Source organism: Eriocheir sinensis, chromosome 47 (genome assembly GCF_024679095.1).
Source record: "Eriocheir sinensis breed Jianghai 21 chromosome 47, ASM2467909v1, whole genome shotgun sequence".
Classification (NCBI taxonomy): Eukaryota; Metazoa; Arthropoda; class Malacostraca; order Decapoda; family Varunidae; genus Eriocheir; species Eriocheir sinensis.
Window position 1 is genome coordinate 2,102,098 of NC_066555.1, and position 24,078 is coordinate 2,126,175.

At 43.2% G+C, this 24,078-nt stretch overlaps 1 protein-coding gene across 8 annotated transcripts in view; it reads right to left on the reverse strand.

Annotated features, from left to right (window-relative positions):
• Positions 1–21,720, reverse strand: part of LOC126981273 (sodium/potassium/calcium exchanger Nckx30C-like) — a 137,241-nt gene extending 115,521 nt beyond the window's left edge. For 3 of the 8 annotated variants that reach the window (XM_050832165.1, XM_050832163.1, XM_050832162.1), the window contains exon 1: positions 19,060–19,994. In XM_050832165.1, the coding sequence (XP_050688122.1) occupies positions 19,060–19,923 (864 nt within the window). In that variant the 5' untranslated portion in view covers positions 19,924–19,994. Of the gene's footprint in view, positions 1–19,059; positions 19,995–21,239; positions 21,265–21,641 lie in introns of those variants that run through there. The other 5 variants (XM_050832167.1, XM_050832166.1, XM_050832161.1 and 2 more) reach the window with 4 other exon arrangements.
• Positions 21,721–24,078: the final 2,358 nt, after the last annotated feature.

Here is a 24,078-nt window from a genome sequence, read left to right on the forward strand (position 1 = left end):
CCCTCCCTGTATTTCTTCAACGTCAAGTTTTTGGAGAGAGGCCCTTCATCTCCCTCACTTTGGTGCTCCTCCTCTCCTCTTCCTCCTCCTCCTCCTTCTTCTTATCTCCCTACTCCATCTGCTTCTTCTCTTGTTCATCCTCTTTCTCGTACTCTTCCCTTTTTCTCCTTCTCCTCCTCCTCCTTATTTTCTTCCTCCATCTCTCTCTTGTTCTTTTTCTTTATCGTCTTCGCCCTCTTCCTTCTCCTTCATCTCTATCGCTTCATCTTCCCATTACACTTCTCCTCCTCCGCCACTTTTTCCTCTTTCCTCCTCCTCCTCCTCCTCCTCCTCCTCCTCCTTGGTCTTCCAGCACGACGAAGATTTAAACTGTTCTCAAAATCCTGGTGAAATGAATCGGGCGTCGACACCCCTTACCCCGCCCCTCCCCCTTTCTCCCTCTCCCCCTCCGTAAGACTCCTTCCCACGGTCATTTATCAAGGACTGGCGGGGGCCTTTGCACGCCTCCTCCCGCGGATCCACGAGGGGGAAAAGCAAAAAGTCCTATGAAAACTACCTTGGGATTTTGTTTTTAAGACGCGCCTTCAGGAGGGAGTTCGCACGTAATGGCTGAGGAGGTGGATGTTAGGGAATGAAGGGAGTAAGGGAGTTGAAATAAGGAAGAAGAAAGGGAGAAGGATGAAGCTATGGAAGGATGGATTTGGGAAGGGTTGTAATAAGAGAGATTCCTGGTTAGCAGTGATGCAGGGAGTGAGTAAAAGGGAGTAGGAGTGGAAGGGAAATGAAGGGCGATGAAATATGGATGAAGAAAGAAAAAAAGAGGATGTAAGGATGGATTCAGGGAGGGTTGTAATAGATATAATCCTTTCGTTAGCAATGGTTGAGGGCGTGGGTGAAAGGGTAGAGGAAATTAGTGGATGTAAGGGAAATAAGGGAGTTGAAATCTCTCTCTCTCTCTCTCTCTCTAATAGTAATAAAAAAAGAAGAAAAGACGATGATGATGATGAGAGATGAAGAACGAAGGTAAGAGGGAAGGAAAAAGAGAGAAACATGGAAGCAAAGAGTTATGTAGGAGTAGAAAGAAGAAAAGGAAGAAAGGAAGAAAAGAAAAAAAACGCCAAGAAAGTCAGCAATTAGAAGACGAGCAGAGATGAAAAAATAAAAACAACAAAAATAGCAAGACCAAAAACAAAAAGAAAGAAAAATAATGACAAAAAAAAAACATCTCGACCAGAGTAAAAAAAAAAGTCAACATTTATCAACGGACGAAAAAATGCAAGAACGATGACAACAACAACAACAACAACAACAACAACAACAACAACAACAACAAACTCGGCGTCGGCGTCTGGAATTTTGTGCTGACTCTGAATTGCTGAGGAAGGCACGCGTCACCACCTCCTGAAGAGCCTCCTCCTCCTCCTCCTCCTCCTCCTCCTCCTCTTGAGTATTGCATAAGCCACTTCTCTCTTCTCTTATGAATCTCCAGGAGGGGGGAGGGGGAGGGGGAAGAAGGGGGGAGGAGGAGGGGGGTGTTCACATAGGGGGAGAGGCATGATTTTCCTTTCGTGTGTGTGTGTGTGTGTGTGTGTGTGTGTGTGTGAGGGGAAGGAAGGAAGGAACAGTGAGAGGAGGAGGAGGCGGAGGAGGAGGAGGAAGGGAGGAAGTGTGAAGCGGAAGGAAAGAACAGAGGAAAGGAAGGGAAGGAGAAAAGAAACTGCAAGAGGGAGAGGAAGAGGGAAGGAAGGAAGAGAGAAAAGAGAGAGGAAAGAAGAGGAAGAGGAGAATGATGACGAGGAGGACATAGACGAAAAAAAAATGTGAAGAAGATAACGAAGAGGAGGCAAAAAGGGTAGCACGAGAAGGAGTAATAGGAGGAAAAGGAGGAGGAGGAGGAGGAGGAGGAGGAGGAGGAGGTAATGATGATGAAGGTGGGGGGAGGAAAAGCCATAACCGAGGAGAGAAAAAGAAAAAAAAAATATGAAAAGGATGATTATAAAAGAAAAAAAAGAATGAAGTATACGAGAAAAAAAGGAGAAAGTAGATAAAAGAGAAATGATGACGGAAAGGTCGCGTGAGGTGCAAAGGAGGAGGAGAAGAAGGAAGGAGAATGATGATGAAGGGAAAAAAAGGAAAAGGAAAGGGAATGAAAAGCCAAGCGTTCTTTCCCCTCGAAGGAGAACACATTGCGACAGGAGCGAAAGGAAGAAAAGAGGAAAAAGGAAAACTGAAGAAAATGGAGAAAGAGGAAAAAAAAGACTGCCAAAAGAGATAGATGGGTAGAAAAATAAAATACATATCACCTGTTTTAAGAGTATGAAGAGAAACAGGTCCTCTCCTCCTCCTCCTCCTCCTCCTCCTCCTCCTCCTCCTCCTCCTCCTCTTCCTCTTCCTCTTTGTAATCCAACACGACGACACGCCAAAAATACTCCTCTTGTTTGCTTTCTCTTCCCTCCTTCCTTCCTTCCTTCCTCTCTCAGTGTGGGAATGAGTGTGTGTGTGTGTGTGTGTGTGTGTGTGTGTGTGTGTGTGTGTGTGTGTGTGTGTGTGTGTGTGTGTGTGTGTGTGTGTGTGTGTGTGTGTGTGTGTGTGTGTGAGTATTTTGTGTACATACTTGTCTCCGTCTGAAGCAGGAACCGAGACGACCTGAGGAGGAGGAGGAGGAGGAGGAGGAGGAGGAGGAGGAGGAGGAGGAGGAGGAGGAGGAAGAAAAAGAAAAGAGAGCATGTTTGTCTAGCTGAAGAATGATGAATAAGAGCAAATGTAAATAAATAAAAACAGAAATGAAAATAAATAAAATACAAAGAAATTTAACAAAGAATAACGAAAGTAAATCGAAACTAACATAAGAGAAAATTTAAAAACATTAGTGGAAGAACGAAGGGAAGAAGGAAAGGGAAAGGAATAACGAATGAGAAGAGAGAGAGAGAGAAGGAGAAAGGATGATAAAGGAAGAAGGAGAAGAAAGAGCGAATGACGATATGAAGGAAAGAAGATGGCAGGAGATGAAAGGAGAGATAAGAATGAAAGAGAAAAGGAAGAAAAGGGGGAGTGAGAGAGAATGAGAAAGGAAGGAAGGAGATGAAGGAAAGGTGAAGGAGGAGGATAGAGGGAGATGAGATTGGTTTAGGGAGAGGGAGGAAAGAGGATAAAGATGAAGGAGAAGAGAACGAGAATAAGGAGAAGGAAACAAAAGAAAAGGATAACAAGGAAGTGAAGGAGAGAAGGAAGAAAATAGAGAGATGAGAGAGGCATAAGAGAAGAGAGGAAAAGGAAGGAAAGAGGAAGAAATGTGAAGGAGAGAAGAACAAGGAAAAGGAAAACAATAATAAGGAGGTGAAAGAAAATACCTGATAAAAAGGAGGAAGAGAAAGAGAGGGAATGAATGATAAGGAAAATACAAAGGTGGAAAGGGAAGAAAGAGGAAGGAGAGAGAATTGAGAAGAGAAAGAAAATTAGGTGAAAGAAGAGAAAATTCGAGCTAAAGCGGATGAAAAAGGAAAATAGGGGGAAAAAGAGGAGGAGGAGGAAGAGGAGGAGGGTAATACTAAGAGCTGTCGGGCGTATAGTAACGAGTAAAGTTGGAATAGAGAAACCTCCTCTCTCTCTCTACCATTTTTTTAACCTCCATCCTCCTCTTTCTATCTTACCATTAATTCTCTCCTCCTCCTCCTCCTCTTCCTCCTCCTCCTCCTCCTCCTCTTCTTTCTCTCACCTCCCTCCTTCTATCAATGCCGAAATATTGCAGGAAAACCGAGAGAAAAATGAGAAACGAAGACAGGCGGGACAGAGGAAGATGAATGAGAGGAGAGAGAGGCAGGAAGGATGACGGCGACGGCGAAGGAAGAGAAAAAAAGGTAAAAAAATGAGTCTGAAAATGCACTCAATCACACACACACACACACACACACACACACACACACACACACACACACACACACATACGAGAGCGCGACAAAACTGCGAAAAAATATGTGAAAAGGTTAAAAGGTAAGAATCAGTGACTTTTTTTTCGTGTTCGAGAGAAATGAGAGAATGAAAGTAGCAGGAAAAAAAAGAAGGAAATAAGAAAAGATGTTGAAAAAAATATATAACATGGAGAAGCGATTAATAAAAGGAGGAGGAAGAAAAGGATGGAGAAGTTAACTATAAAAAAAAATAAAGGTAAATGTATAAAACAAAAGAAGTAACGGTATTGAAAACTTAAAGAAAAACAACAACAAAATAAAACAAGAAAAAAACATGATAACAAAATAAAGGAAATGAAGGAGGAGAGGAGAAAAAAAAATGGAGATGAGAAACAAGGAAAACTATATGAAGAAGAAGAAGAAGAAGAAGAAGGAGGCTGAGGCTGATATTTCTTTCTCATTCTGTCCCTTAAGCAAGACTGGGTGTATTAGAAACTTGAAGGATGAAAGGGAGAGAAAAGAAACCAAATATCGAAGTAAAACACAAACAAGGAACAGGAAGATACGATTAAGGAGGAGGAGGAGGAGGAGGAGGAGGAGGAAAATAAAGGAAAATATAAGAGGAAAAAGAAAAAGAAGGAGGAGGAGGAGGGTCATAAGGAAAACTATAAAAGGAAAAGCGAAGGAAAAGGAGTCTGGTATTTCTTTCTGGTCTTGTCCCCTGAGCAAGATTGGTCTAAAACAACACCCACGTGACGTCACTCCGGCCACATCTTCCATCAGGGACGTGACGAGGGAGGGAACGAGAGGAAGGAGGAGACGGAGACGGAAGGCAAAGAGAATGGGATAAAAAAATGTTGGTATACTTTCATAGATTGTGACCGATTGTTAAGGCCTAGAGTGATGGTTGAGGGTGTATTAAATAGCCAAATGATTGTAGTTTATGTGGTACGGATGTCATTAATAGCAGGGGAAAGGAAAATAGAAAAAAAGGCAAAAAGGTACAAATAGTCACATATGAAGTAAAAAGTCTCTTAAAAAATGTGTTAGTGTTTGTATATTTTTCATGATTTTAGTTAATTATGTATGAAGGAATTTATGGAGAACAAGAGAAAAAGCAAAAAAAACGATAAAAGTGTGGAGATAGGAAGGACAAATTTTAAAATATAAATAAATAAACAGAGAAAGTAATAATGAAAAAAAAAAAAAATAACAGAAAGTGTGTGTGAGGAGGTGACAAAGGAAAAAAAAAAAAAAAAACTTAAAATGGGAGAGTAGGCACGAGAGGAGAGGAGGAAAGTTGAAAAAAGAATGAGCGAAAGAGAAAAATAAAAAAAATAAGAAGTAAGGACAGAAGCGAGCGATTTGGGGAAAAAAGGAAAAAAAAGAAAGTAGTGACAAAAAAAAAGCGAGTTGAAATTGAAAGATAGTGAAGTACAACGGAAGGAAAGTCTTTAACGTTAAACGGAAACGGAGGAAGGAAAGAGAAAAGAGGATTGAGGGAGGAAAGAGGGAGAGGAAAAAAGGAGAGAGAGAGAGAGATGAGAAGGATAAAGATGGGAGTAGATAGAGAGATATAGAGGATGGATAGATAGATAGATAGTGTGTGTGTGTGTGTGTGTGTGTCTAAAACCGATCCTCCTTTCCTCTTCCTTCCTTCCACTCAGCTGAGACAGAATAAGAGATTTCACGGATAACAATACCACCAACACCTCCTCCTCCTCCTCCTCCTCCTCCTTCTCTTCCTCCTCCTCCTCCTCGTCCCCAGATCGCCTCAGAGGTCAGAAGAATCACGTCAAAATCTCAGGTAATTGAATTATTTTCCGATATCGAGGAGTTGTGATTCGCTGAGCTTATCTTTATCAGCGACAGAGAGACGGATATTGCGGTTAATTGAGGAGGAGGAGGAGAAGGAAGAGGAGGAGGAGGAGGAGGGGGAGGAGGAGGAGGTTACAGAAGACAAATGTAAAGATGGAGAGATTGGTTGGGTGATGACCTAAAAAAAGAAGGGAGAGTAAAAAGATGATGAATGGTAAGGAAAAGAGATATGAAAAGACGGATAGTGATGATGATGATAGTGGTGATGGTGGTGATGATAATGATGGAAGGAGAGAGGAAAGGAAGGCCACAAAAAAGGTTAATGAGCTCTTGGTTGGCCATAAAATATAATAAAAAAGGAAAAAAAGGGCAATACGAAACAGATGATAGACAAAACTAATAAAGAGAAAGAGGAAAGAAAAAAAAGACAAAGAAAAAGAAAAGAGGAAGAATAGAAGGTAAGAAAAAAAATAAGAAAGAGAAAGAAAACAAAAAGGGTGAATCCAAAACAAAGAAAATGGAAAAGACAGCAAAAAGAAAAACAATTTAGCTGCGAAAGAGGCGTAAAGAAGAAAATGACGCAATAAAGATGAGACAAAGAGAGATAAAGAAAGAGCAATCAGAGAAGACAAAGACAAAGACGAGGAGAGAGAGAACGAAGGAAGCAAGAGAGGAAGGAAGGAAGGCGGGGAGACAGAGAAAGAGGAGAGAGGATATGAGAAGAAAGAACAAAGGAAAAAGACAACACTGGCGGATAAAGAAGAGAAAGGAAAATATATTGTGAAAAAAGACGATTATTTCTGAATATATGAAAGAGAAGAGAATGGCAAAGATAACAGAAGGAAATTAGAGGTGAATATGCAATAAAAGATAGAGAATAGTGATACTACTTCTACTACTACTACTACTACTACTACTACTACTACTACTACTACTACTACGAAAAAGAAGAGGAAGAAGAAAAAGAAGAAAAAGAAGACAAACAAGAAAAGAAGGAGAAGTAGGAGAAGAAGGAAAAAGACGGAGAGGAAAAATGGAAAAAAAAATTAACGAAGCAAGAAAAAAAAGAATAATAAGGAAAAAATGAAAAGAGAAAGAGTAAGAAAAAGAAAGAAGAGGGAGAAGAAGAAGAAGCAGGAAATAAGGAAAAACAAAAAAAGTAGAATGAAAAAAACATGAAAAATAAGAAAAACAAATAAAGGAAAACATGTGAATTGCCACGAATGTTTCTTTTTTTCCTTCGTGGTTCCGTTTGTCAAGTTTTTCCTCGCAACACAAGAAAGACAAGGAAGAGGAGGCGATTGGCGGCCGGAGACAGATGCTCCTCTCTCCATCCCATTCCAACGTGAGAAATAGCAAAACTGGAATGAGAGAGAGAGAGAGAGAGAGAGAGAGAGAGAGAGAGAGAGAGAGAGAGAGAGAGAGAGAGAGAGAGAGAGAGAGAGAGAGAGAGAGAGAGAGAGAGAGAGAGAGAGAGAGAGAGAGAGAGAGAGAGAGAGAGAGAGAGAGAGAGAGAGAGAGAGAGAGAGAGAGAGAGAGAGAGAGAACGTGACATGGTGCGAAATAATAAGGAAAATACGAACCAACACGAAATAGAAAACAAAGAAGAAAAAGAAGAAGAAGAAGAAGAAGAAGAAGAAGAAGAAGAAGAAGAAGAAGAAGAAGAAGAAAAAGAAGAAGACGAAAAAGAAGACGAAGAAGAAACAGAAGACGAAGAAGTAATAGACGAAGAAGAAGAAGATGAAAACAAAGGAGAAGAAAAAGACGAAGAAGAAAAAGACGAAGAAGGCGAAGAAGGCGAGGAGGGTTCGATGCCTTTAACTTTGTGTCCATTCCATCAGGTCACAAGGAGCTATGAGAGCCTTGGGAGCCTTAGAGAGAGCGAGAGACGGAGGGAAGGAAGGGTGGGAGGAAGGAGAGAGGGGATGGAAGGAAATAAAAAATAGGAAGGCTGGGAGGCGGGAAAGAAGGATAGAAGAGGAAAGGAAGGATGGGATGAAATGATGAGAGGAAAGAATGAAGGAAAGATGGAAAGAAGAAAGGAAGGAAGGGAATAGGTTTGTAAGGGAGAGGGAGAGGGAGAGTGGGATATCTAGAGAGGAAGGAAGGAACGAAGGGAGGAAGGAAAGGAGGGACTGGAGGAGAGAAAAAAGGAAGGAATGAAGGATGGAAGGGAGGAAAAGGATGGGTTAGTGAGAGGATGAGGGAGAGTGGGATACCAAGAAAGGAAGGAAGGAAGGAAGGGAGGAAGGAAAGGAGATAAGAGAGGACGGAAAAATGAATAGGTCGAATGAAAGTGAAAGGAAGGAAGGAAGGAAAAAAAATGATGAAAGGGAGAAAGTAAGGAAGTAAGAATAACGTGAAGCTTAAGAGAGAGAGAGAGAGAGAGAGAGAGAGAGAGAGAGAGAGAGAGAGAGAGAGAGAGAGAGAGAGAGAGAGAGAGAGAGAGAGAGATATAGAGAGAGTGATAGAGAGAGAGAGAGAGAGAGAGAGAGAGAGAGAGAGAGAGAGAGAGAGAGAGAGAGAGAGAGAGAGAGAGAGAGAGAGAGAGAGAGAGAGAGAGAGAGAGAGAGAGAGAGAGAGAGAGAGAGAGAGAGAGAGAGAGAGAGAGAGAGAGAGAGAGAGAGAGAGAGAGAGAGAGAGAGAGAGAATGCCCTGAAATCTTATGAGGAGGCAGCTGGAACGTGGAAATGGAGCTGGGAAGGAACGGGAAGGGAAGGGAAGGAACGGGAAGGGAAGGGAAGGGAAGGGAAGGGAAGGGAAGAGAGGGAAAGGGAAGGGGAGGGAATGAGAGGGAGGAAGTGAGGAGAAGAGAAGGACGAGGAGATAGGATAAGGACAGAAAAGGACAAAGGAGGGAAAATATTTGAGGAATGAGAATGTAGGAGAGAAATGTGAGAGAAGGAAAACATAGACTAAAACCAATGGAGTTGATGAATGAAAGAAAATAAGAGGAAGGAAAATAAACAATGAGACGAGAGGGAGAAAGAGAATGAGTGAGCAAACAAGCTAAAGGGGAGAACAAAATGAATAAATGAAAATGACAAAAAGAAAACATTACCAAAAAAAGACAAAAGATGAATGAAAGAAATACTAGAGAGAGGAACAGAAAGCCAATGAAAAGAGAGAAAATAAAAATAATAAGATAATAAAGTAAAACAAAGAATAAAATTAACAAAGTAACGAACCAAACACGGAGAAGAAAATAGAGGAAAAGTTCGATGACAATAATCAGTTAAGAAGAAAAACGAAGAAATTGAATGTAGCGATGGATAATTGATGTAATGATGAGAGATAAAAAAAAAAATAAAGTAGACGCTGATTTGCGGATTAGAAGGGACACACACACACACACAAAAAAAAAAAAAAAAAAATCCACCCCCCCCCCCACCCCACTTACATGCCACACACACACACACACACACACACACACTTACCCCTCCCCCCCACACATGCCCACACTTACCTCCAACCCACACCCCCTTCCACACACGCACACACACACTCCCTCAATCTCAGTCTCCTTATTCAGGGCGTTACTGGGCTCACTTCGGGACCCATTCGGCGCAGATGACGTCATTCTCGGCCAATTAGCGCCTCGATATTAACGGTAAAGAAAAAAAAGAGGAAAGAAAGAGAGAGAATTGATAGAAATAAAGAACATAAAGAGAAAAAAGGAGGGAAGTGGAAAAGCGTTGATTCGATAAAAGCAGGAAAAAATAAAATACTCAGAAAGAAAGAGAGGTGGAAAATGAGGAGCGCAAAAGGAGAGAATAAAGGAGAAAAGTGAAAAAGGATCATTGACTCGATAAAGGCAGAATAAAAGTAAAATTGAAAGAGAAACGAGAAAAAAAAGTGTAACGGAAAGAATAAGATAACAAAGAACCGCAAAAAAACGGTAAGGGAGAACAATAGAAAGAAGTGAAAGTAGATAAGGAAGGAAGGAGTAGAAGGGAAAAGAAAAACAGATAAAAACTAAAAAGAAAGACGGTGAGATAAAAAAATAAATAGAAGTAAAAAAAAAGGAACAGAAATGAAAACAAACCTGGAAAAGTGAAAAAAAATAGTGAATAAACGAAGAGAAATTAAAAAGGCAAAAAAATGGAGCACAGAAAAAAATATAAAGAAAATAAATGAAGACCAAAAGACACACAAATTAACTCTTGTGATAATATGTAGCTTTAAGGAGGAGGAGGAGGAGGAGGAGGAGCAGGAGGAAGAAGAAGAGGAGGAGGAGGTATTCAAGGCTCAAATTATCCCTTTTTTCTGCCTGTTATTCATCCTTCAAGACGTAAGATCAATACCGCTTAAGAGCCTTGTACGATAATTCACTGTAGCGTACAACGAAAAGAAAAAAAGTATTTGGCGTTGTAGTATTTTACGGCGTTACGTTAGACGATTATGGCGCGAATTCTGACCCTATTAGTGAGTGAGTGAGTGTGTGTGTGTGTGTGTGTGTTTTGGAAGGAAGGAAGAATGGATATGTGTGTTTGGAAGGGAGTTTCTTGAGGTGGAGGAGGAGGAAGAGGAAGAGGAGGAGGAGGAGGAAGAAAAGAAGGAGGAGAAATATTTGATGTGGAAAAAGAAAAGAAATAAGAAATAAGAAACGAAAATGGAATAGAAAGGAGACGAAGTGGAAAAAAAGTATAAATCAGAAGAAAAAAGAATAGGAGGAGGAGGAGGAGGAGGAGGAGCATCGAAGGGGGAAGGGACAAAAAGAACAAGAAGAGAAAGAAAGAAGTAAGAGAGGAGGAAGAAGAAGGAGGAAACAATAAAAGGGATTAAGATGAAGATGAAAGAAAAAAAAAACATAAGAGGAGGAGGAAAGTCGAAAGGAGAAACAAGAACAAGGGGAGAAAGAAAGAAGTAAGAGAGAAGGAAAAAAGAAGAAAAAAAGGAAGAAAGCAGGAAGAAGAAACAAGAACAAGGGGAGAAAGAAAGAAGTAAGAGAGAAGGAAAAGAAGAAGAAGAAGGCAAGGGGCAGGAACGGAGGTTGTAATGAGCCCGGGGTCCATAAGTCGCAATTAAGCCAATTAACCTGTCGGGCTGGGGTCTCTCACCTGCCCCGCGCCCTGGCCAGGTGGACGGATACCTGAATTACGGGCTGGCGGGCTGACTCACTGGCTGACTGATGAATGACTGAACTGGCTGACTGGCTGGATTGCTGGCTGACTGGATAGATTACTGTTTGACTGACTGGCTGATGAATGAGTGAACAACTGGCTGACTGACTGGCTGACTGATGAATGACTGAACTGGCTGACTGGCTAGATTACTGTTTGACCGACTGGCTGATGAATGAGTGAACAACTGGCTGACTGACTGGCTGGCTGGATGAGTAACTAACTTTTTAATTGGCTGTAGGAGTGAGTGACTGACTGGCTGGGTGACTGGCTGACTCATGAATGACTGAAAGACTGACTGACTGGCTGGGTTGCTGGGTGGACTGATCTACTGGCTGATTAATGACTGAACAACTGACTGACGGGCTTGGTTACAGGCTGACTGACTGGCTGGCTGCTGAGTGACTGGTGTGCTGGGTCGACTAACTGATTGACTGGCTGACACATGGATGACTGAACAATTGGTTGACTGACTGGATTACTGGGTGGATGACTGGCTAGCCTAACCTATTAATTAACTGACTGACCGTTTAACTGACTGACTGCAGAGAAGAACAAATTTTTGCCTATCTGTTTCGGCTTTTAATACCGATCGATCCGTTCTTTTTATTCTGTTTATCTCTTTCTGATTTTCATTTACTTTCTCTGCATATTTTATTTTTCCGGTTGTCAATCTGTAACTTATATCTTAAAATTAAATCTCTAATCTCTGTCTTTTATTTTTTTCATTTCTGTCATTAAATAATGGTCTTTAACTTCAAATTGATCTATTTCAATTTCCTTTTACATTTTTCAGTATTTTTTGCTTTGTATTTTTACGTTAGTCAATCTGTAATACATATCCTTACAATCATATCTCTAATCTCTATCTTTTATTATTTTTTCATTTCTATCATTACATACTGGTCTTTAACTTCAGATTGATCTACTTCTATTTCCTTTTTCATTATTTTTTGTATTTTCCGGTTGTCAATCTGTAATACATATCCTTACAATCATGTCTCTAATCTCTATCTTTTATTATTTTTTCATTTCTATTATTAAATACTGGTCTTTAACTTCAGATTGATCTATTTCTATTTCCTTTTACAATTTTCAGTATTTTTTTTGTAATTTTTCCGGTTGTCAATCCGTAATACATATCTTTACAATATCTATCTTTAATTTCCATTTTTCATTTTTTGGTTCATATATTTTTTTTTCACATTACATTTCTCGTCATATTTTTACTTTTCCGGCTCAGGGGTTGTTACGGAGGAACCAACACTTGATCCACCTCTTGCGTCACGGAGATCGATGTTACGTGTTCGGGGCCGCGCTGAGTTCGGCCTCTCCACGCCCACTCCAATCACGCCCTCCTCTCTCTCCTCCTTCTCCTCTTGTTTCTCTTCTTCCTCCTCCTACTCCATGTAACCTCAATTCACACACCTTTCACTCATCACTTGTTCCTCTTCCTCTTCCATTACGTGTCTGTCATTCACGCCCTCCTCTTCTTCTTCTTCTTCGTCCTCCTCCTCCTCCTCTTGTTTTTCTTCTTCCTCCTTCTCATCTATCTACCGTCCAGTCACACACTTCTCTCTCATCACTCGTTCTTCTTCTTCCTCTTCCTCTACTCTCTCTCCATCTACCCTTCACTCAAACTTCTCTCCTCTTCCTTCTCTTCTTTTTTTCTTTTTCCTCCTCCTTCTTCTCCTCCAACCATCCATTCATACACCTTTCCTCTTCCTCCAGTTTTTGTTCTTCCTCTTCCTCCTCTTCTACTCCCCTTTCTAGATACCCTCTCTTTATAATTGCTTTTACTCTCCTTCCTCTTTCTTCCTACTCCTCGTGTTCCTCCTCCTCCTCCTCCTCCTCCTTCTTCTTCTTGTCACGTCCTATCCATTCACAAAGCCCTCCTTCTCCTCCTCATCTACTTCGTTCATAAACTCCTTTTCAACACACTAGTCGTCCTTCTTTTCTCCTTCCTTCACTCCTCACTTTTCTTTTACCTTTTCCTTTTTCTATTCTTCTTCCTTCACTCCCACTTTTTCCTCCCCTTTTTCCTTTATTTCTACTTTTTCTTCTCCCTCTTTTCTTCCGGTCAGTCATTCACTTTAGGATCACACTCGCTAGCACACTTTCCATCTGACACTTCACCTCCCTTGTTTCAATTCCTTTCCTTCAACTCTCTCTCTTCAACTACCTTCACTTCCACTCCCTTCCCTCAACTCCCTCCATTCAATTCACTTCAATTCCCTTTCCTTCTAGTATCTCCCTCCACCTCCTTCCCTTCAACTCCCTCACTACTTCTCCTTCCCCTCATCCCCCCTTCCTCTGCTGAACCCAAATGAAGGGACTCCACCAACACTTTCACTCTATCACAATACTTTGCATGTTACTGTATTGGCGGAGCTGCGTCGATGTTTTAAACGGGTGAGAAGTGGTTTGAGTTGACTTGAGTATTGCTGTCGATTTTGTATTAGTGTGCGTGTGAATAAGTGTGTGAGTGTGGGTGTGGGTGGTCGTGATTGCGGGCACACACACACACACACACACACACACACACACACACACACCGAAAAAACACGCAATGACCTGTAACGAGTTGAAATGCAAATTCTATGCTAATTATCTTACACGACTTGTTTGGACGAAGAAGAAAACGGAGGAGGAGGAGGAGGAGGACGAAGGAGAGAAAGAAAAAAGGGAAGTCCAAAGATGAGAGAAGCGGAAACTCGCCAAGAAATGGAGGAAAGGAAAAGAAAAATGGAAGAAGAGGAGGAGAAGATGAAAGACAAAGAGAAGACTGAAAAAAAGAAGGGAAAAAAGTTAAGGATGAGAGGAGCGAGAATTAGAAGATAAAGGAAGAGGAAGAGGAGATTAAAAAAGAGAAGACAAAGTAAGGGTTAAAAAAGACACATCAAACAAAGATAAAGAGAAGCGAGAACTTGTGAAGCAAAGGAGGAGGAGGAGGAGGAGGAGGAGGAAGAAGAGGAAGAGAAGGAGGAGGAGATTAAGGGGAGGATGAAACGAGGATCAGGAAAACAGCAAAGTAAGACGCAACCTTCGGAAAGGAGGAGGAGGAGGAGGAGGAGGAGGAGGAGGAGGAGGAGGAGGAGGAGGAAGAAAATTAATGTTATGAAGGGCGGAAGTGCTGTAAACATGATAAAGGATACTGCAAGGGAGGCTGGAAGGAAGGGAGAGAAGGAAGGAAGATAAGGAAGGAAGGAAGGAGTGAAGGTAGGAATGGAAGCAAGGGAAGAGGAGGAGGAGGAGGAGGAGGAGGAAAATGACGATCTAAACTGAATAAGGAAAATAAAGAAAGAGAAATCAGAGAAGAGGTAAATTAAAATAAAAAAGGAGAGGAAAAGGGAAAGAAGGAAGGAAGGAAGGATGATAAAAGAGTAGAAGGAGGATGGTATAAACTGAATAAGAAAAGTAGAAAGAGAAAAGAAAGAGAGAGAGGAGAGAGAGGAGGTAAATGGAGACAGGAGAGGAAAATGTGAATGAGGAAAGAGGAGGAAAATATTTAGGAATGAATGAAAAGGTTAGGTAAGAAGGATGAAGAGAAGGAAGGAAGGAAGGAAGGAAGGAAGGTAAAGGCGAGTAAAGGGGAGAGAAGAGGGAGATTAAGACTGGCTAATGGAGAGAGAAAGAAAATACGACACAATTAGACGGAAGAATGGAGGAGAAGAGGAGGAGGAGGAAGTTGGAGGAAGATGTAGAAAGGGAAGAAGAAAGAAAGTAGATAGTAAACGTTGACAAAGAGGTGGAATGAGTGAGAAAATGAGAGAAAAGTAGAAAAAAAAGGAGGAAGAAAGGAAGAAAGAAAGAGAAAGTAGAAATTGTTGACAAATATGTGGAATGAAGGTGAGAATGAGAGAAAATCAGAAGGAAACGAATGAAGGAAGAAGAACGAAGAGGAGAAACAAAAAGAAGAGAAGAAGAAAGATGTCAACAGGAATGAAGAAAGAAAGCATAGCAAACGATGACCCAAAGAAGAGGAAGAAACAAATAATAATAACGAAAAAGCGGAGATAGAAGAAACCAAAATTGAAAGAAGGAATAATAAAAGAAGAAAGAAAAAAAGGTAGAAAGAAAAATATACAAACTAGTGGAGGGAAAATAAAGTAAAAGAGAAGGAAAAGCACTTGAGAAGGTAGATGAAGGTACAGGAGAGTGATGGAAAGTAAGGAGGTGAAGGAGAAAGAGGAAGAGGAAGAAGAGGAAGAGGAGAAGGTAAGAGGCTGACACAAGTAGAGCACCGTAGCAACGCATAGCTATTTACATTGCGAAGAGGAGGAGGAGGAGGAGGAGGAGGAAGAGGAGAAGGAAGAAGATAAAAAGAGGGAAGAAGATGAAAAAACAACACGAGAAGGAGGAGGAGGAGGAGGAGAAGGAACTGTAGAAAAAAAGGAAGAAGAGGAGGGGAAAGAAGAGTACGAAAAGAAGAAGACAGAAGAGGAGGAAGAGGAGGACAAAGAGAAGAAAGAAGGAGGAAGACGAGAAGGAATAACAAAAAGAGAAGAAGGATGAGGAGGAGGAAAAGGAGGAGGAACAAGAAGAAAAAAAAAAGAAGGAGAAGGAAGAGTATACAGAAGGAGGAAGAAGATTACGAATAGAAGGAGAAGGCAGAAAAGAAGAAGCAAGAAGAGGAGGAGGAGGAGGAGGAGGAGGAGGAGGAAGTGATGGATGTTCGATTTCTTGATAACGTTATATGGAAATTTTCGTCAGTAGGTCATTTGCTTTATATAATTTCCTTATTTATTTATTTATTTTCCACCACCGGCAAAGTTGACTAATTACTTGACACACATTTTGCTTGTTACCTCTCTGAAGACCAATAGATATAGATTACATGACTCTCCCTCTCCCTCTCCCTCTCCCTCTCTCTCTCTCTCTCTCTCTCTCTCTCTGATAAATCGCCCGCCCTGACTTTTCAAACACCTGCTTCCTTCGGCGCCTTCGTGACCTACTAAGTTGTTTTTCACACCTTTTGATATGCAGAGTTGGGCCTTATCGACGTCTAAGGAAATCCATCAATCAACACACACATACACACACACACACACACACACACTCTCTCTCTCTCTCTCACAATGGAACGTTATATCGATGAAAGAACGTGAATGAGACTTGTTGTTTTCTGGTCTAGTTTAATTGTTTTGTTTATTTTATTTCGCTTTAATTTTTTTTTTGATGGGTTGGAATGTCTCGGGTTAACGCAGATGTTTGTGTGTTTGTTTATGTTTGTGTGTATGTTTGTGTGTTTGCTTTCATTGTATTGATTTATCTCAAACACACATTTAAATTCGAATACACAAACACTTTCCTTGGTCTGTTTGTTTGTCTCTCGCTCGGACAAGATGAAGCAAACAAGAGAGATTGAAGATTATACTCGGAAAATTAAGCATTCCTTCTTTTGATAAATTGAAACGAGAAATATTCAATCAAATCACAACAACAACAACAACAAAAAAAAAACCTCCACAACATTACAAAGACTTCTTCAATCAACTTCCCTTCAATGTCTTTCTATTATATTCTTTCTTAAATATGTAAAATAAAATCCCAGCTTACAAATAAAAAAGAAAAAAAAACAGACCCCCCTTAAGAGAAAACAGAAAATGTGGGGAGTATCACCACCAACCTTTCCCTTAATTAACCCACCTTTCCCACCTTCAACCCTTTCCCTTGTCCTTCCTTTACCCTTGAACGACCGACCTTCCTTCCCTTCTCCCCCTTTTCTCCTCTATTCTCCCCCTCGCCTCCTCCCTCACGCCCAGAGCTAACCCAGTAACTCACGGAAAAGAGGAGGAAGAGGAGGAGGAGGAGGAAGGGTGAAGATGGAAGGGAGAAGGGAGAAAGTGAGAGGGTGGGACCTTCCTTCCCATCTCCCCCTCTTCTCCCCTTCGCCTCCTCCCTCACGCCCAGAACTAAACCAGTAACTCACGGAAAAGATGAGGAAGAGGAGGAGGAGGAGGAAGGGTGAAGATGGAAGGGAGAAGGGAGAAAGTGAGAGGGAGGGAGACTAATCGAATGGAGAGGAGGGAGAAGGGGAGGAGAAGGGAGACTATTTCCAGTCGAGTCGTTAGTGAGTGGAAAACAGGAAACTGGGGACGTGGGAAGGTAAGGAAAAAGGTTAATGAGGAATGAATTTGGGTGTGAAAGGGAAAGTTTGGGGACGGAGAAAGGGGTGAAAGGGAAGGGGTGCAGGGTTAAGGGGCAATGGGTTCCAGAGAAGGGTTAGGAATGGGTGTTAAAGGGAGAGGAAACGTCATTGTGGGTTTATGAAAGGGAATGAAATGGGAGTGAAAATAAGGATTGGGAAGGGTGAGAGGGATTGGGGAGAAGGGGTAAGGGGTGATGGGGTCCAGTGAAGGGTTAGGAATGGGTGCTAAAGGGAGAGGAAACGTCATTGTGGGTTTATGAAAGGGAATGAAAGGGGAGTGAAAATAAGGACTGGAAGGGGTGAGAGGGATTGGGGGAAGGGGTAGTAGGTGATGAGTTCCGGAGAAGGATTAGGTATGTGTGTGTTAAGACGAGAAGAAAGGTCATTGTGGATTACTAAAGGAAATGAAGAGAGAGGAGAAGAAAGGGTTGGAAGTTATGTATAAAGGAAATAAAGAGGAAGGAAAGGGGTTGGTAAAAGGGATTGGAAGGATGTATCAAGGAATATTATAAATGAACAAGATAAAAAAAATTTAGTGGGATTATGAAAGACAATGAAACGAGAGTGGAAATAGAGATTGAAAAGGATATATCAGGGAAGTAAAAAGGAAAGGAAAGGAAAGGGTTTGGAAATAAGGATTGGAAAGGCTGTAAGGAGAAAATAATGAAGAAAATCAGAAGGAAATGAAGAAAAGAAGGAAAATTAAGTATGTGAAGGAAATAAATGAGGAAATAAGAGCACAGTAGCTTTACTTTTTTGTTTTAAGAAGATGAAAGAAAAATAAAATAATGACCAAGAGGGAGAAATGTGGAAAAGATGAAGGAAAGAGAGCAAGAAAAGGAGGATAGAAGGAAGAAGCGAACGAAAGGAAGAAAGGAAGGAAGGAAGGAAGAATGAAAATAAGAAAAAAAGACAAATTTGACCTACATTTCATTTCTTTCTAGTTTTGATTTGTATTGGGAGAGAGAGAGAGAGAGAGAGAGAGAGAGAGAGAGAGAGAGAGAGAGAGAGAGAGAGAGAGAGAGAGAGAGAGAGAGAGAGCAGCTTCTATAGGTCCGCATCTTGGTTAGTGATCTTAAAAGTCCTTCCGTCGTGAACATCAAACGTCATACTCTTCCACTTGACCTCTCTCTCTCTCTCTCTCTCTCACGTAGCCTTGAACTCGATCCCATTGAACTATATTGATAAGCTTCGTTGCTCTTTACTAATCTTCCTAAATCAGTAAAATATAAGGTAAAAAGAAGAGACCAACGCAACGGTAACCTCAAAGTAAGAATACACGACAAGACTAACAAATCACAGCTCTATATAAGTGTCTATATAGATGACTGTAATGTTAGCGACGCCGTAGACTGAACTCTCAATATTCTCCTTAACTATTCTTTGCCTCAGCTTCGTTACTCGACTTAAGACAACTTTTCTAAGGTTGAAATGCGACTCTAGTGCATCACGGTATGGTTTGGGGAGGCCTGGGGTGATGGGGGTAGGGATGGGGATGAGGGAGGGGTGGGGGTGGGGAAGGGAGATGCTTCAATATCACTTTGTTCATGATTGGTGAGTCTGCTGAGTGAGTGAGTGAGTGAGGCGAGCGAGGCGATGTCCCGAATGTCAGTTGGGGCTTTAAGGTGATGTGTCAGGGCGCGTGTTGAGGGAGGGTGGGGGGAGGGGCAGCGCGCGGCGGGGGTCAGGGCGCAGCGTGTTGGGTGACTCAGGGGGTCAGGTCACTACGGAGGGGGGGCGAAGGGCCGATGGTGACCACTTTGTTGCTGTGAGTGAGACAAGCCTGACTCTACCCTGGACCTCAACAACAGTGTTCTCCACCGTGTGGTGTCTGCCGGCTATCTGGTGTTTGATGGCAAGGAAGTGTTCTAGTAATTTCCACAAAGAGACAATGATTTGTTCCCCCCTGGCCCGGGCAGCCAGGAGGGGAGAGTGAGCGTGTTGCACTAAGCCATGATGGATCGGTCTACTGGCAGTCCTGCTGGAGTCACTGTGTGGAACATGAGGGTGGCAAGGCACGGCAGCAAGGTACACGGAGCAGTGAGGGAGGCGGTACTCACGTTTGGCACTAGTTGGTCGGTGGAGCAGACGCGGGTCACCTTGTTGCGGTTGAGGTGTTTCTTGACGAAGCGCTCAACGTCGGAGTTGAACTTCATGAATATGCAATAGGCAAGGTACATCGAGAACATAATGAGGGCCTCGTACCAGTACACAAAGTTGTCCAAAAAGCACACCACCAGTGACAACAGCGCCACGCTGTAGAAGGTCACGTCGCGGAACAGAGGCCACCACGTCAGGTCCAACACCGTCTTGGAAAACAACACACACATGCCGATCACAAATAAAATATTAAACACAGCGGAGCCCACGATGGTGCCGATGCCCACATCGTCGAAGCTGATGAAGACGCCGATGATGGACGTGAACAGCTCAGGGGCCGAGCCGCCGGCGGCCATGAAGGTGGCCCCGGCCACGTCCTCCGAGATCTGCAGCTTCTCGATTATGACGTCGAGGGCCGGCACAAAGAACTCGTCGCACACGATGGCGAGAGCCACGAACATGTAGATCATGCCCAGCACGTGCAGTACGATGGCGCCCTTCCTCCGCTCCTCCAGCGTGAAAAGGTCGGGCGGGAAGAGCGGGTCAGCTTTGACCTTCACCTCCGTCTCATTGGAGGGCTCGACGGAGGTCTCCAGCACGTCACTCTGCTCCGTCGACGTCGCCTGGAGGATGGATCTTGACCCCGAGATGTGGAGGTCTCGGGGAGACATGTGTCGTTCGGCATAGGGCGGGGAGGGCGCCCCCTGCAGCAGGACGGCGGCGCCCACGAAGCCGAAGGTGAAAACGGTGACCCCTCCAAGCTGCACCAGGCCGTGCCAGCGGCGGCGCCGCCGGAGGGGCGCGTTTCGAGGAATGGCTGTCATTGCATGGGCGGCGGAGGTCACTGTTGGACACGAGGGCACGTCCCCGCCGGGCTGGCTCTCACCATCATGTCCTGGAACAACAGAAAAGAAAAATGTTATAAAAATACTCATCTAGTATTCTGCAGCACAGCGGCGCGGGAACAAATAGTGATGAATCATGAACACCGACTCGGCGGAACGAGACGCCTGTTTCTTTCACGTCTCCCTATTTTGTGTAACAAAGGGCACAGGTTTTTTTATCAGAAGGAAGCTGCCGCGGCAACTGCTAAGAGACGGGCCAGCACACCATGAAAACCAGTGCGCCGCTACACGAAGAGAAAAGTGGGGTCAATGCTTTGGAATGGTGGACCGGTTCGTTGTAGTAAGGGTCCGTGAATGTTACAGCTTTGTTTTTGTTCGTAAAGGGAATGAATCGTACGACACACACACACACACACACACACACACACACACACACACACACACACACACACACACACACACACACACACACACACACACACACACACACACACACACACACACACACACACACACACACAGAAACACACACACACACACACACACACACACACACACACACACACACACACACACACACACACACACACACACACACACACACACTCATTTCCTCTAATAAACAACTCGGTTCAGACACACAGAAGCAGCAGCTGATCAGTCCCGGTTTCTCATCCACCTGTTCCAGCAGAAAGTTACTCCTCCTTCCCATTCTCCTCTCAGTGCCTGGCCACGAGGGTCACTAGCGCTATTTATTATCAGTTACTGGATCTATTATTCACAGTCCAGCGTAAACATATTACTTTAGAATTCACCGAAGTGCTAACACATCACGCAAGTCACAGCATTGGATTTGTAATAATTGAACCACTGTTGCCTCGAGAAACAAAGTGTGCGAACTTTTAACAAATATATTGGACAAATTCCTAAAAAAATATTACACCGCTAATCCCTTAACCCAGCGAAACAACCCGCCCTGACACCCGCAAACACCCTGATACCAGGAACGCACCAGCCGCCGCCACAACCATCGACCACGCACACACAAAACTGCCTCTCAGTGGGCCGAGACACTGTGGGGGATTACTTGACACTGCTTGCTGCCGTCTGTCTGTCTGTCTGTCTGTCCGTCTTTTATCTGACAGTCACTCTGTTTATGGATCTGCGTCTCTTTTTCGCATCGATATTAGAGTCACAAGCGCATGAAAGCTGCCCTGAAACCACCTCTCGCCAGGCTGCGTCATCCTGCACACTCTGCCCGTGTCTCTCCGTCTCCACAGCCTTCCTCGCCTCACCCTCACAGACACAGGCGCCCGCACACGCCCCGACACGCCAAACTCCGGCCCGATTCAGTGACGGTCGGTGGTCGCCAGTTGTTGCGACACATCACACCTTCATTGATTGCCGCAGCAGACTGTCACCTCCCGCCTTGGCCGCCACTGCAGTGCTCCACCTCGTCGCTGTCTGTCTATCGCCACACGCACATACACATATACACACATCCAAGCACACACACAATCATCTCTCCCCCCCAACTCACACACATACACACATACACTAACCCAGACCCACCCACACACCCACACACACACACACATACACATCACCCACAAACCCCCACTTACACATAAACACACACACACTAATGCACACACCGCTAAACGCACACACCATCACCCCAACACACACAAGCTCACCCAAAGGTACTGTCTGTCCTTCACTAGAGGAGCGCAGGCGGCCGAGGTACTGTCGAGACGGAGGCACCGGCACCACTGAGCCACCCGGCCACTGGCAACTAAGGCACTGTCATTACTATTGATCAACCACCTCAATCGCTTTCGCCCCCAAGGTCAAACTCCCCCACCCGACAAAACATCTAATTCCGTAGGCCTACCCTGTGTACCTATTGCGTCAAAGGGGGGAAAGGGAGGGGGAAAAGGTGGGGGTGAGGGAGGAAACTAACACTCCCATACTGAATCTCTTCCAATCCAATTTAGCCAGAGTGACGCCATTACATATATCCACTTCCTATTTCTCCCTCTTTCTCTCCCTCTCCCTCTCAGCAGGACACGACCTACTCTATTGTTACCTATCGATACCCTTCTGCTTAGTCTCCCTGAATTAATGTCCAGCTTCTCCCCCTTACCCACTTAGTCCTCTTCCTTCTTCTCCCTTTCCGCCCTTCCTTCTTCCTTACGTCAGAATACCACTAACAACACCTCCTCTTCTATCCTAAACTCCTGATATCTTTTTACCTATTCCATTTCGATTTACTTCCATTTTCTGTTCTTTCAAGTTAATCCTTTTTCTTCTTCTCCCTTTCTCTTTTCCTTCTCTTCTTCACATTAGAATAACACCAATATCGCTATCCTATCAAAAACTCCTAATACCTTAGTACCTATAGCTATTTCATTTCTATTCCTATCCACTTTCTATTCACTCAACTCTATCCCTTTCCTTATTCTCCTTTTATCTCGCTATTTTGTCTCTCTCAAGCCTCCTACGCTTCCTCTTTTGTTAAGTATTTATATCATACTACCCACACGTCCTACATTCATGTCTCTAATCTCTATATCTTTATTTTTTACTCTATATTGCCTAGAAATGATATCTACTACCCACACATTTTCCACTCACTCTTCCACTCATTGACTACCTTTTTCTCTGCAACAAAACATCTAGCAGTGTTGTTCCCCTTTATCTTCTACGTTCCACTACCATCCTCTCCATCCACTCTTCAATTCTTTTTCCTACAACAGAGCCTATAGCCAAGCCTTGCCCCCATTCTCTTCTACTTTTCAATAACTACACAATCTATCCATTCTTAAACCTTTTCTCCCTACAATCAAACCCCTAACAGAGCCATTCCCCCTTCTATTCTACTCTTCACTACCTACCCAAGCTATCCACTTTTCAACTTTTTCTCCATACTATCAAACCCCTAGCAGTGCCGTTCCCCCTTCGCTTCCACTACTTTCCACTACCCACCCCTTCCACACATCCACTTTAACGCCTCTACAACTATCCCACTTCAAACTCCGCACCGACAACTCCATCCCCTTTTTTCTCTCCCCACGGAAGCAACACCACACGGAAAACCACCAACCAACCACCACAACCACCAATACTATTTCACCCCACGCTGGCAACACTACTGACGCGTGAGAAAGAAAGCGAAACACACGAGACAACGCAGGAGAACCATGATAAAGGAGAAAAAGGGATGTGGGAGAGGAATTCTGGCTGATATCTTATTCACTGGACATCCTCGATAGCTGCTTAAGATGTCCAGGGCCGTAAAACCCTCCCCAAGATTAGACCTCAAGCTCGATCGATGAAACCCACACGACTACCAGCTAAGACTCGCCTCGGCTCGGCATATGACTGGGTAGCGAAGTAAGGCAAGGCAGGGCAAGGCGTTCGTCCGTCCGTCCAACCAGGAGACGCTGTTGAGGATGGGATATTCAGTGGTAAAGGGGTAGTTTTTTTGTGTGTTGTGTTCTTTTTCCTTTTTTTTATTAGTTATTTTTTTCGTGTTCTTCTTTTATCTTCTTTTTTTTGGGTCGTGAAGGTAATTTTGTGTTCATGTTTGTTTTTTTCCTTTTTTTGTGATTTTTTTGGCTACTGTTTTATTTTTTCTGTTTGTTCGCCTTTTTTTTTTCAATACTCACTCCCCCTGCTTTCGATTTTCAGATAAACGACAGACAGAATGACAGACAGATATACAGACAAACAGATAGGCACACACACACACACACACACACACACACACACACACACACACACACACACACATACACCAGCGCATTTTCCATTACTTTACATCACAATGCCATTCAATTTTGTCTCTTTTTTATCACCGAACAATTGGAGTCCATCTGTCCGCACGTTTCCAGTCAATCAGTTCGGCGCAGCAGCAAAAAATAAAGCGAACACAGCCGTACGCGAGCCACGGGTTCATCCACAAAAAAAAAAAAAAGAATCACCCACACAAATAAAAACGGGGAACAATGCCGGACAAACGCTGCAATGACAACCGGCCGTCCATTGTCTTGCCTTGCCATTGACGAGGAAGGTAAAAAAAATACATTCTTTTCCCTCCGGAGATGACTTGTGTTAGTTGGAAAAATGATG